This window comes from Sciurus vulgaris (assembly GCF_902686455.1).
Source record: "Sciurus vulgaris genome assembly, chromosome: 8".
Lineage (NCBI taxonomy): Eukaryota > Metazoa > Chordata > Mammalia > Rodentia > Sciuridae > Sciurus > Sciurus vulgaris.
In genome coordinates, this window is record NC_136468.1 from 125,010,812 (window position 1) to 125,025,538 (window position 14,727).

The 14,727-nt window shown below is 45.2% G+C and overlaps 1 protein-coding gene across 1 annotated transcript in view; it reads right to left on the minus strand.

Moving 5' to 3' along the window:
- Positions 1 to 14,727, minus strand: part of GNB1L (G protein subunit beta 1 like) — a 68,887-nt gene that overhangs the window by 28,943 nt on the left and 25,217 nt on the right. Inside the window, exons 3-4 of the mRNA XM_079152022.1 lie at positions 6,418 to 6,565; positions 5,814 to 5,939 (exon numbers count right to left, since the gene is read on the minus strand). Of these exons, the coding sequence (XP_079008148.1) occupies positions 5,814 to 5,939; positions 6,418 to 6,545 (254 nt within the window). The 5' untranslated portion in view covers positions 6,546 to 6,565. The remainder of the gene's footprint in view (positions 1 to 5,813; positions 5,940 to 6,417; positions 6,566 to 14,727) is intronic.

The following is a 14,727-nucleotide window of genomic DNA, read 5'->3' on the forward strand; positions in this document are numbered from 1 at the left end:
GCATTCTTAATCCAAAAATATCAAACTTGAAATGCTCCGAAATCCTAAGTATCTCGAGAGCTGACATGACACGGAAAAAGTTTCAGACTTCAGAGCACCTTGGACTTTGGATTTCTGGATTAAGGATGCTCATCTGTTAGATGTTGACAGTAGGCCACAGCAGATACCTCCCAACTTAAGTGATCAAGGTCAACTTCACCTACAATGAGTCATGGAGATGCCTTCTTGACAAGAAGGGCATTTGACTCTGTGGGTTTCCTCCCCCAAACCATGACTCTCTTTTAATCCTGAGGAAACCGGAAGGACATCTTATGAAACACCTGAGCAGTGCTTTTTAAAAATGTCAAAGTCATGAAAAATAAGGAACAGAGAAACAATCTCAGTCCAGAAGGGACAAAGGACCCAGGAAAACTCAGTGGACCATGCTGCACAAGAAGACATCAATGGGAAACTGAAGAAATTGAACAAAGCTGGACTTAATTTCTAAATGTACCAACATTGTGTGAGCAATCTTATGTGAGATGCCCATGCTTCAGAGAACCTGGCACTGTGGAGGACAATCTCCCTGTGCTGACCCAGAGCAACTCAGTCGCAATCTTTACTTGGTCTCTGGAGAACCTGCTAGACTGAAGTTTAAATGTAACTGGACATAAGGAGAATTATTACTCACATGGCTTTCATGATGCTCTGCTGGATGGTAAGGTCCAGCATAAACCTATGACAACAAGGACAACAGGAAGGTGTCCTTGACACAAGGAAGCCCAAGATGGAGAAGGCAGTTATGCTCACACCTGGAGGTAGCAGGTAGACCAGTGTGTACCAGGCAGTGAGCAAAGGTACTAATCTATTTTTCAAATACATTGTTTCTCTGTATCGGTGGGGTCTGAATCTGTGGATTCAACTAACTGCAGATCAGAAATGACTTTGGAAAAAAGTTTGTGTCTATACTGACCATGAACAGACTTTTTTCTAGTCATTATTTCCAAACAATACATCATAATAACTACTTGTATAGCATTAACATTGTACCAGGTATTATAGAGATGATTTAAAGTATACAGGAGGAAGTGCATAGGTTATATGCAAATACTACACCATTTTATAAAAGGAATTTGAATATCTACAGATTTTGCTATCTCCAGGGGATCCTGGGACCAATCTCCTGTAGATGCCAAAAGATGATTATAACTTCTTACATCAGTTTTGTACTCATAAGAGAATTGTGAGAAGAGTATGAAGGCCTTCTGCTTAGTAACTTACTTATCCCAGCTCAGACCTTCTTCAGCCTCTTGTCTGTTCCATATATATATACTTGTGCCCATTCTCTCCCTGTGCCCCTCCTCAAACAAGGACACCACCTCATCACCAACATCCCCCCTCTAGAGGTAGTCCCCGGAGGCACACTGTTCCAGTGTCTTAGTGCTGCCCATCAAGCCCCACATGGGATGCACACTGCACTGGCTGCCGGTACTCATTTGCCTCTGACAACCTGCCACAGTCCCTCCTTTTCCCACCTATCATGACCCTGGCATACCTTTGTTCCTTAGGGTGATGCTGCCTAGTCACAAGTCACAAGCCACATTTTGGGGATGGGAGACAGACCATGAGGACAATGCTGCACCTGTCTTAGTCATCTATCTAACCAGGGGGCACATGATACAATTTGCCCACTGCTGGGGATAGCAATCCTGTCCACTAGGTCAAAATGGTCCCCACTAGGCCTGTCCACAACAAAGCCACCATTTCCCCTTGTCTGATTATGATTCTGTGGGGGAAGATATTCTGATGTCCTCAAAGGACCCCAACCTAAGTACTCACTAATGCCACCTCCATGTCACCCTTCCCCCCTTGCATGTTTGTAACTCTCTTCCCTGCACAGGAAAAACCCCAATTCCCATTATTTTCCAGACATTTACTGACATGCCCAACTTGTGAGCTTGTTTGTGTGATATGACTGACCTCCAGACTTCCCAACCTGCCCACCTTCTTTCCCAACCTGGCACCATCCTTTCCTGTCTGTGACCTCAGAGGTCAACATGGCTGAATCTGGAGGGGAATGAGGGAAGGAAAAATGGGGCTATCAGGTTTTCCTATGGAAACACGGAACACACTAGCAGTGAATTCCAGAGAAACTGGATCTAAAAACGAATGGTGACAAGAAAGGGAGGGGCCTTCAATGGCAAGATTCCACCATAAGAACCAGAAGCACAGACCAGGAGGGGCAAGCCTGGCAAATGTGACTCCATTAAAATGAAGAACTTTGGTTCACTGAAGACACCATTAAGTAAATGAAAAATGTAAGCCACCGTGTTGGAGAAAGAATTTTTGATATAAAAATTCTATCACATCTAGACTATGAAAAAGAACTCTATACATCAGTAAGAAAAAGGCAGTCAATATGACAGAACAGGCAAGAGATCAAAGAGGTATTTAAGAGAGTTTATTCCCAATGGCTGATACACAAGAACAAGGTCCACTGTGATTAGAAAACTCAATTTGAACTGTACTCAGAAATATCCCTGTCCTGAATGGAAGCAGAGGAATGAGGTACTCTTGCTCAGGGGTACAGATGAGTATCTGCTGACAAATCCAATGTGTGTAGGCACTGTGGCCCAGATATCCCAGCTTTAGGTACAGAGTTCCAACCCATAGACATGTCTGCATCTGGGTACCAGGAGACTCAGACAGGAGTCATCCTGGCAGTTTCATTCACAACAGCCCCAAGTAGGCAATCCAGATTTTCACCTACAGGAGCACAGTAAATGATACAGGCAGATGCATCTAGTAGGTACCAAAAAGAAAACAGCCATAACACAACTACTTGTGGCTATATGTACCATGGTGGACCTTGCAGAGATGAGGACAAGTGACAGAAATCAGGCACAGACGAAGTTGCTCCTTATGTTTGTTTTTATTTTTTCTTTAAGTTAAAAAAAAAAAAAAAAACAGAAAAAAACTAATCTATACTTTTTTGAGACACATATTAAGAAGGAAAAGCAAGGGTTGAGGACATAGCTCAGTTGGTAGAGTGCTTGCCTTGCAAGCAAAAGGCCCTGGGTTCAATTCCCTGCACTGCTGAAAAAAAAAAAAAAAAGGCAAAGCAAGAACAAGGCATAAGGCCACCCTCTGCCATTGGGGAGGGCAGGTAGCACTTATAAGGGTGGCAGGTGGGATTGGGGGAGTGGGGTTGCAGGACTGGCAACACCCAGGTGCTGCCTCTGTGATGATGCAATGGTCTATATACTCATTCTTTCACATTGCTCTAAGTGTGTTACATTTAAGTATAAAAAAAGTAAAAGAAATGTCCTGCTGAGGCAGCTGTCATGGCACAGGTGCAGGTGGAGTTGGGTATTATCTTCTAGCCTCCCCAAAACATGAAAGTGCATGGCCCACTTCAAGGGCCACTTGGAGAGACTTGACTTCCAAACTCAGCTGATTACAGGCCAAGTATAGCAGGGCTGTAGTCTCTAGAGCAATGTAAACGCACCTGGGCATTCCACACCTGCAGTTGCCATCTGCAGGCTTCCTGACCCATGGCCTGGCCTACTTGGAGAGGAGCCCTACTCAGAGAGGGGCCCTACCTGGAAAGGGCCTGCTGAAGCACCATCCTAGCTGGGAGAAGAGGCACCATCAAACACTGGTCCCAGGCTGCCCTCTGAGTGTGCCTCCCATGGCCCCAGCCCAAAGGACTGCCCAAGGTCACCCAGGTGTCTGGGTCCAGGAGAAACAGAAGGCCACCAACAGCCTATCTCTCAGCTAAAAACTCAGGGAGAACATTTACAAATGACCACTCCTCATGCAAGTGGCTTAGTGGGTATATGGAAATTAGGTCTACTCTGAAAATCAATGAAAGATCAAAACTACACAGAGTTCTCTGTGCCAAAGTGGGGAGAGCTGGGGCAGCTTAGTCAGAAAGGAGTTAAGCTCCCTCAGTAAGGACTCTACAAGCACAAAGGTCAGAGCCATCACCTTCTTGGACAACTCTGATCCCTCAGTCAACTGCCAGCCATCTTTGGAGTGGTGATACAGCCTGAGTCAGGCACAAAAGTGCTCTGCAGGGGTGGGTATGTAGCTCAGTTGGTACTTGCCTAGTATACATGAGGCCCTGGGTTCAATCCCTAGCACCACGAAAAAAAAAAAAAAGTGCTCTGCAGACTGTCAGAGGCCAGATAGGCCTTGTACTCTGGGGCCTAGACTCCACAGCACCCAGGAATCCTGGATATCAAGTCTGGAACAGGAAGACAAACCTGTCCTTCTGGAGTTCTGGGTCATGAAGGTAATGGCAGATGAATGCCTGAATGTGAAGGGTGCCAAGTCTCAGAGGGTAGCACAAAGCCCATGAGGGGCCAGAGGCTGCTCAAGAAGGTAGCAATTTCACTTGGTGTACTTCTGGGCTGACGACAGTGGTACCTGTGCAGGGGCAGATATTCCTGTGATTGAGGACAATGGCCTGCTGCGGCAGCCAGGTAGCCCTGGGAAGAGGACTTGTTGCTAATTCCCTGCATATTCTCCCTCTCTCCATGATGCTCTGTCCTTTCCTCTCCCCATGGAAAGTCTCTTATCCATCTATCTGCCCCTTCCTGCTCCTGCCTGGCCTGCCTAGTGTCCCTGGTTCCATCATCTCCACAAGGCTGCAGTGACAATGCCAAAATGTAGTCCCAGTCAAATACCAAGGGTTGCCTCTGGCTTGAGGTTCCTGAGGTTTCCCAGCCCCAAATCCCTCATATCCCCTTATGATGCTCACTGGCCAGGCTCTCTGTGGCCTCTGCACATGTGGTCTCCTCTACAAAAAGATCCTGCTGTGTTGAAGCCACAGGCTGGCACCAAGCTGCAGGAAGAGCCATCCTTATACATTTATCAGGTTCTTCTAAGTAGTTACCTGTCCAGATAGCACCACAGTTAAGAGTGTTGGGTGACCAACAGCCAGCACACCCTGAACACACTGCCTGGCAACAGACCCTTGTACCAGAACCCCACTCTTGGGCTAGTGAATATCTCGATGGGGATAGGCAACCTCTATGGTCCTTTCCAGCTATAGTGAAGCCTACATAAATGATGCCCAAGTGATTTGTAGGAGACAGAACATGTACACAAACACACACACAGTCTCTCACACATGGGCCCAGAACATTGGAAGGAGACTAAATGGGCAAAAAACATAGGAAATGCTGTAGGGCCTATGCGTAGGTAATTGGCCACGTCACAGCACCTACTTCAGAAGTACACCAAAACAAAAGACAATGTGACAGTTAGGTGGGCTATTATAACTTAGTAAAAGGACACAAGGCCAAGGCTCCAGGTCCAGTCCAAGCAGTCTTTGACTTGCTGTGTTCACTTATTTCCTTACCTACTCTTAGTCTCCAAACATATACTTCATTCCACTCCCTTCCTCTCAATATGTGGTGCTGTTACCTCTGCCTATCTCCAAGCCACATCCTGGTGCCCTCCATGAAGCCTGGCCTTCACCACCTCACACCCAGACTGGCAGCAGGCCCCCCGATGTCACCAGCTCCAGCTTTCTGATCTCCTGAGATATCACCTCCCAGACCCACCTCAGAGCAGCAAAGGGCCCCAGTGAGGATGATGGTGCTTCAGAAGTCACATCTGCATGCCTTCCCAAGGACAAAAGGTTGCCCCTGCACCTCCGCATGATGGTTAAGCTGGCCGCTGCCCCCTAACCCCTTTAGGTCACCCCCATTCTTCTCTAGCAGCCAGGTGGGAACCTCAAGAGCCTCTGACAGGGAGCTCTTGTTTCCTGCTAGATGGTCTGATGGGACTCCTTTGGGAACTTATTCACTGCTACTATGACCTACCTGAGGAGCTGCGGTCCCTGGGGCAGTGTCTGCAGCCAGGTCACACTCTGACCCCCATGACCATCCAGGGTGGCGATTGCTCTCCGTGTCTGCAGGCTCCAGATATGCACCAAGCCACTCTGAGACCTGTTAGAGAAAAGCCACGCATAGGTTAGAAACAGGTGCTAGAGTAAGGCAGACATTCTGAGCTCACTCTGGGGCTGACCTGGATACCACACACAGCTGGTAGATATGGGCTCTTCAGTAGACAAAGAATTTTAAGTGTTAAAAGCTGACAGCTTTAACTGTGAACCCAGGGTAAAACTGACTTCTTTACAAGATAGGGAGGAGAGGGCCTTTGCCTGGGAACTTGGGTGGTATGTACTACTCTGAAGTAGAGGGTGGGCCAGGCCACAAAAATGTAAAGACCATGTAGGAGCAAGACCATGTATCCTGCTCCTCCTAGGGGTTCCCAAACATATCAAACAGTCTCTAAAAGTTCAGTGAGCATAGGTGACAGGTGGTTGAAGCTCTCTGCCAGCACCCAAACAAGTGATGGGCTTCATTCTAGCCCATGACTACTTGACTTCACTCCTGATCTTATGTAGAGGCAGCTGCTACTCACCCTGAGAAGAGGAGAGGGCACCCCTGAGCCTGGGTTCCTCCACAGAAATGAAGAGCATTCACTGCTGACTGTGTGCCTCGGAGGACAAACTGGGGATCTGGTGGTGGTGGTAAAAGGGGGGCTGCCATGCTGGGAAGGGTATATCCACCTGGAAACAAAGGAAGACATATGAGTGAGAGAATCCTCTCTCCTTCTCCAGGAAGGGAGCCAGGAAAGAGGTGTTTGGGACACTGCCCTGCTTAATGCTCCTGGTCTTCCTGGGAGGAGACTCCCTGTTCCCCAAAAGTATTGAATGGTTCTGTGGTTGTAGAGGAAACAACCCTTGCATGGGCCACTGGAGTCTCTGCCATAGGTAAGAGATTCACCCTTTCCCAACAGCCAGCTTCTTCTAGTTGTTTCTCCTGGGATCTGGGAACCCTCCCTAGACATCCTAACCCCATCCTGTCTGTTAGCTTCTGCACCCAAGGTCCCAATCTGTACCTTCCCTGGGCAAGTACAGAGCACTCATGCCCACCCGTGGCATTTATGGCCCTGGGTGTCCTATACAGAGACCCATGCTGTCTCCAAGGCTTCCAGTCCACTGCCAGTGGTAAAGATTCTTTTCTTGGGGCTGGAGGTAGAGCTCAGTGGTACAGCACTTGTGTAGAAAGTGTAAGTGTAAGCAATAGTACAAAAAAAGATCCTTTGCTTAATTCGGGCTCCTGAACCTTCTCCCAGGCCTATCTGTGCAATTCTTTGTAAAATCCAGTTTCAGCAAGAATTCTGCTAAGTTAGTTAGGCAAGAATCCCCCTCTATCCCAGACCCAATCTGCCTGCCCTCCATATCTGATTAGGTTTCTCAGCATCTCCAGATGATGACTCTGACTGCTCAACCCTGCCTTCAGTGAGAGTTCTGTTAGGTTGGTTTAATCAGAATCCCCCTGACCCCTGATGTTTCCTCTTACTCACTCATCCTCATTCTGCTCTTGACTATACATTCCTACCTAACTGTATTCAAAGTTGAGACTAATTTCTCTTCTCTGCTGCTAAGCCTCATTGCCATGATCCCTGTACCTATCTAGACAGTCCTGAATAAAATCTGCCTTACCATGTTTTAGTGTCATTTAATCATGTTTTATTTTTGCTTTTGTTTTGTTTTGTTTTGACACTGGCTGTACCCTCTGGCTGCCCAGATTCTATCAATCACACCTGTATTTCTCTGCTCCTGCCCCCTGAACACTGGAGTTGCTTGTCCAGATACTGTGCCAGACTGAGTCCTATCCCCATCCAGTGTCTCCCTCAAAACCCCTCCCCTCTTCACCCTCCTGAAAGTTCCATCCTTGAGTACCTCTTCTCTTTCCCTGCAGTATGGTAATAATGTGCCAGAACATGCTGCCACTTCTGCCCCATGGCCAGCTTAGGGAGCAGGGGCTGTGAAGGACTACTCCCTCCCCTAGCACCCACTCAGCAGATATGTGCTGAACAGACAGAAGCCACACAAGGTCCTAGTGGGGCTGAAGGAGAGGTGTCCTCCTCACCTCTAGAGCAAATAGCCTCACTGGGTCCTGAGATGAATTGTCACAAATTTCTAATTATTACAACCAAACTGTGAAGAAGCAGCACTCCTTGGCTTTGGGAAATTTGAGACAGGAAATAGTTTGGGTGAGCTACCCCAGGCCCTTTGGGCTTAGGTTTTAGTGCCCTAGAGCCTGTGTGCCATCACTAAGGGGCACAGCAGCCAGCACAGCAGTATATGGACAGAGGCCAGAGCAGAGTTGCCTAGCTGCTTCCCATGGGAAGATAAGAAGCCACTTCCCAAATTGTAGGGTCTGTGTTTAAAACCTGTTAAGATCCACCCCACAAAGGAGAGGCTTCCAATGTTCCTTCAGAGCCCACTCCACTCATTTAACCCTGCAGAGCCTTCCATGCCACCTCAGTTTCACAGGTTGATGCTCTTGACAGGCAGGGGTGGCCCTAGAGCTAGAAGTGACCTGTCCCAAAGGCCAAGGGCACATGTGTTGGTGCTAAGTAGAGGGTACAGAGGAAAAGGGCAAAAGTAGATAGCTGAAAGGCTACAGCAGTGTGTCTTGGGGGCCTTTTCCACTGGGCTCTGGAATAGTCCCAAATCTACCCTGTGCAGGCAGCACACAATGGGAAGGAATAGCCCTGCTCCACTGGGGAGGCCACCACAGCCATCAGAAGGACTGTGGCAAGTAAAAAAAAAAAAATGGGAGCAAAGAAAATAGAAAGAATTCCTTCAAAACCAAGCTTTGGTTGGGAGGCCAGAGCAGTGTGTGAGAGGAAGGTAGAGGACATACAGTTGAGGTCACATATAGCACATGAGTAGGTAGAGAGAAAGAAAAGGGGAGGAACTCTTGAGTGGGCAGCCCACATACAGCACCTTTTTTCAGCTATGTCTCCACCACCAAGCCCTGCTGCTTACCCACTAAAGTCGGTCCCCAAAGCTATTCTAAGCCCTTATCTCTCTCTTTCTACAAAAGAAGCAAGGAGTAGGTTCCAAGATGCACAGAGCATAGAAAGTAGGCAATGGCCAGAGCAAGGGTCTCAAAAGATCACCAGAGCCTGGGCAGAGTGAACTGCTGGGCATAAGAGGCTAGGGCTGCAACCCACAAGGCCAGGTCCAGGAACAGACTCTGACTCCAGGATGAGTGTCTGCCTTTCTTGGACCTCAGGTGGCAATCCAACACCAAACCTGCTTCTCTCAAGGGCTTTCAAAAAGAATGAGGTTGCTGGAAGGGGGTTTTAGTCAAACAGCCCCTCTGACTTTTGGCTAAAAGTCAGCTAACTTTTCCCAAATGCAAGGGTACTTCTTGCAGGAGGAGAGAGACCCAACCCCACATTACTCCCAGGACTCACACCCCCACTATGGCCCTTGACAGGGCTGTAAACACTGGAAGGACTGCTCCCAGGCAGGCTGGCCTGGAGGACAAGTTCAGAGTGGTAGCTTTTGAGCCCTGAGAAGTGGATGCCCTGCCAGATCCAAAGCTGTAGGTCTCAGTTCAAAGGGGCCCAAGAATGCTGCCCCAGCTTAAGTAATTCAACCTACAGGAAAGCACCAAGTCAGGATGAGCATCCCTCCCACCATGGTAGTCCAGGCAGCAGGCTCTGACAGGTCATCTCTGCACAGGCTCTCATGTGTAGCCCAGACAATGTAGGAAAGTGTGCACACACATGCATGTACACAGGGCACATACACATGTGCATAACTCACACATAGGACACATACAGGCACACACATACACTCATATTCACATGCATACATGCTTAAAGTCTTAAATTCATTATACACACACACACACACACACACACACACACACACACATATACATGCTTGTACTCACATATGCACACTCACACACCCACAGATGTATACCTACCTATATGCACTCATACATGTACTCATGCACACACTCATGCAAATATACACATAGCTACACATTCACAATTCATACGTATCCACACAGGCTCACAAAAATATACATTTCACACATATATAAGAATACACAGGGGGCTGGGGAGATAGCTCAGTCGGTAGAGTGCTTGCCTTGTAAGCACAAGGCCCTGGGTTCGATCCCCAGCACCCAAAAAAAAAAAAAAAAAAAAAAAAAGAGTACACACACACACTCACAGACACAGCATAGTGGCCTCAGGCAGTGCCAGCCAAAGCCCGGCCCACACTTGCCACCTGCCTGCGGCCTGGTGGGAGTTTCCAGAACTTCACAGCAGAAGACTCACTGTGAGGTGATGAAATCAAGTTCTCCTCTATTGTTTCCCCAGAACTTCAGGGAACAAACCCGTCACGTTGTTACAACAGCTGAAATGCTCAGGCCAAAATGATGCATTAGCAATTAAGGGCTCCATCATTTCAAGCAATTAAAATAAACGCTTTATTTGAAAACTAATTAATTCTACCTACATATTTTTCCCATGACAATATCCTATGATTATTTGATTTATGACATCTAATTATTCTTTATTAATCTAATTGAGAATAATCGCATTATCCTATCTCCTCTGGCACCAGGCCTCCTGGGGTGGAGGCTGCGGCCCCTGCATACAGCTTGTCGGCAGTACCAGCCACAGGGTGCTATGCAGTGCCTGGTTCTAGCCCTTGTCTTTTCTTCCCAAAGGGCAAAGGAACAGGAAATTAATCCAGAGCACAACTTTGGTTCTTCCTGCTCTTCAAAATGTCAAAGTCAGACAGATTCTTTCAAAAATTAAAAGGAAAGAATCTGATATAATCTGTATAACTCTGACAGGCTTTCTTAAGGTACTACAAACACCCTGAAAGTCCCACAGGCCCTTGGCTATGGCACACAATGGACCATGATAGTATGCTGTTGAGACACCACAGCAGCAGCAGCCCAGCAGGCCTCAGGGTTATTCCCTTGGAGAGGAGACCCCAACAGTGGGTGGCTGGGGACAGGTTGCATCCCACCTTTCTAGCCTGGACAGGCATAGCAGCCAAGGTGATCCAAGGACAACCCCAAGAGGAAGGTAGAGCAGGTATGCAAATGACCAGCATGCTGACACAGACCTGTAGCCCATGGGGGGCTGGATACAGTCAACTCAGACAGGTTCATGCAATTCAAGGCAGATAAGGCAGGACCTGAGGTGTGGCTGGTACTCAGAGACCACAGGCCCAAGACATTTTCTTCAGGTTGTTGAGGTTTAACCCATGTGCCCCATAGCCTGACCCAGAGAGGCAGGCTAAAGGTCATCCCTAGGCACCTGTGCCACAATCAGGGTTGCATTGTCCTGTGCCCAGCACTCTCATTTCACTATAATAGGACCACTGTTCACTGGGTAAGTTTGGAAATCAGCAAAAAACACCAAGAAGCAAACTAAATCGGGGCGTCACCACCCAGAGACAACCTGAGCACTGCCCCTGCCTGCCACAGCCCACCAGTTTCGTGTATGTGTGTGTGTGTGTGTGTGTGTGTGTGTGTAATGACACCAAGACAGACTACATAGGATGCAGGAGCACCTCCCATGGAATCCTCCAGCCCCCATCACTGTATATGTATGTGTATATGTATCCATGGATTCAGTAGATGGCACTTTCCAGCAGGATGGATGCTTTGATGGGTCCTCCACAAGTAAATAAATAAAAATGTTGAAAACATAGAAAACAAAATTTCCAGTGTGGCACAAGTTGACACACTTTGAAGGTCTGAAACCTTCAAAGGCCAAACACTAAGTAAAAAATGCAACCTAGTGGGGTCTGCGAAGCCTGTAGCTGGCACCTTCTCTGAGTGACCTGATAACCTGGGATTTGGGTTCTGATGGCCTCTGGGATAACAAAAGACAAAGCTTAGGGCCCTCTCAAGGTAGTTAGTCTCATAGAAGAACCCCAATAAAGATGAGAACCTACAAGGATATATGTTCACTTCATGCTTAAGCTAAACCAGAACTAAACTCACATCATCCACAAGTGCCAGAAAGATGCTGGCCTAAGGTTTCACCCTCAATTCACATCACCTTGGAAACTCTCCAAAACTTCAGTCTCTTTTCAGAGACTCCACCTTCCACCCAGGTGTCAGTGAAATCACAGATACAGTCTGGTGGTCAGAAATCATAAAAACAACAAGGACACAGGGCACCATGAGTGAGAGCCATCAGAAACAAAAGGAAGTAGAACTGGGTGAACAGAGCAAAGCACCCGAGTATATAAAATAAGAATGTTTCATAGTTTTAAGTAAATAAAAATAGGAAACTGTAGCTACAAGTAGAAAGCAAGACAAAAAATCACCACAGATTTGAATAGGATCCAATCTGGTAAAAGGTTGCTGGGGAACTGATTTGCATTATGCCAAGGTGTTACTCTCCAGATTATTTACTAATCGCAAAAAGAAAATATCTTTACAATGGAGATATCTGGCTGTCACCACCTTCACCAACTGATAGAAGGTGGTGCTGCCAATAGCAAACAACAGGCATCACTTATCTCCTGACATGATGCAATAAGAAGTCATGGCACCAGCCTTGCATATTTGTGCCAACAATGTTCAACTTGAACCTGGCCATGAGGAAACAATCAAATACATGCAGATATGGGACACTGGACAAGATAGCTAGCTTAAACTCATGAAAAAGGTCAAGATCGGGGGGGGGGGGAGCAAAAGAGAGAGCACAACCAAATGCAACATATGATCCTAGATATTAAATTAGGTCCTGGATCAAAAAAGGGGGGGGGACTATAAAGGACATTTTTGGGACTTTGGGATAATCTGAATATAGACTACAGATCATGCAGAATTATTTTCTTGAGACAGACAATAGCATTGATATTTCATACAGAAGAATGTCTTATTCCTAAATCCTAAAGGATTTAGGTGTAAATAGTCATCATATCAGCAATTTATTTCCAAAACGTTTCAGAAAAAATATCTCTTAACCTGTATCTATCTACTGAGTACTGTTGTCCCTCAGTATCTGTGGGAGATTGGTTCCAGGACATCCCCTGGCCCTACGATGTAGATATCAAAATCTAAGGATGCGTAAGTTTCTTATATGGTTTAGTATTTGGGTGGAACCTATGTGCATTCTCCCATATACTTTAAATCATTTGTAGATATTTAGAATATTCAATATAACATAAATGCAACATAAATGGTTGTTATATTATTTAGAGGAAAATGCCTGTACATATTTGGTACAAACACAAATGGTTGAATCCACAGATGTGAGACCTATGAACACAGGGGGATAACTATGTACAGGCACAGAAATAAAGCAAATGTTGCAAAATGCTAACAATTGGTGAACACAGGTCAAGTGTATACAGGCATTTGATACCACATTTGAAACTTTCCTGTAGGTTTAAAAGTATAACAGCATCCTAGGGGACAGGGATATAGATAAGTTCATATTAGACTCATTCAGAATATACAGGTCAATGCAATAAAAGAGCAAACACCAGAATGGGGGTGGAGGAGCAAACCCAAAAAAGAAAAATGTGCAAAAGACTTGAACAGATACTGCATAAGCAACATAAATGTCCAATAAACATACAAAAGGATGTTTAAGCAAATTAATAATCTCGAAAATGCTTGTCAAAATCACAATGTGTATAATTATACTCCTGACCAATTAACAAAATATTAAACAGTCTGTCAAATGCTGAAAAAGATACAGAACAACTGGAAGCCTTCTACCATGCTGAAAGGAGCATAAATTGAAACAACCATTTTAGAAAACAATCTGGTACTATCTTGTACACTTTGTGACTCTTAAATACACTAAAGAAATTCTCAGATGTGCACAAAGAGAACATGAATGTTCACAGCAGTATTGTGCATAGTAACAAAAACTAGAAACAATCAAAGTGGCTATCAACTGCAGAATAGGATTAGTTTAGTAAATTCATATACTAGAATACTTCATAGAACTGAAAAGAATAAACTCCAGTCTTACATGGATGAAGTTCAAAATCTTAATTCTCATCAAGAGACATTACAGAAATGGAAAAAAAAAAAGAGGCTACAAATAGGAAGAAAACATTCATAATACACATTTGTTAAAGAATTCATGTTCAGAATATACTACTGACTCAGAATATATGTCAATAAGAAAACGAAAATAAGCAAAATGCTAAAATTAGAGCTAGGCAAAGGTATATGAGGCAAACATAATAATAAAGTTAGGGTTGAAATATTAATATCACACAGCTGAATTCTAACCAAAAACCTTTGATTGACAAACCCTAACACTTTGAAGTTTGTGATCCACAATGAAGACACAACAACTTTGAATATGAATTCAGTAAATAACAGATATTGCTTTTTAAAAAAATATTATTTTAGTTGTAGAGGGACACAATACCATCAATATTTATTTATGTGGTGCTGAGGATTGAACCCAGTGCCTCACATATGCTAGGCAAGCACTCTACCACTGAGCCCCAGCCCCAGCCTGAAATCACTTTTATAAAACAGAAACTACAGAAGATGCAAGGAGTTACAGAAAGAAGCTTACTAATGATTAGAGATTATGACATACTATTCTTAGTACAAGTCAGAAAAAGTACACAATAATAATGAGATGACCCAAACAACACGAATGACAGAGAAGAGATAATGAATCCATGTTCAATGTATACTCTGATATACAGCCTATACCTTCTTCTCAAGTGCTCATGAAACATGTAAAAATTATATATGAGGCCACAAAGAAACATCAGTGGGTTTTATAAAGAAGAAATAAGTATCAATAAGATTGTATGATGCCAATGCAATAGAATACAGATTAACAAAGTAAATACCAAAAGGCACCCCCCAACTAGAAATTAAGAACCATTAATTAAACCAA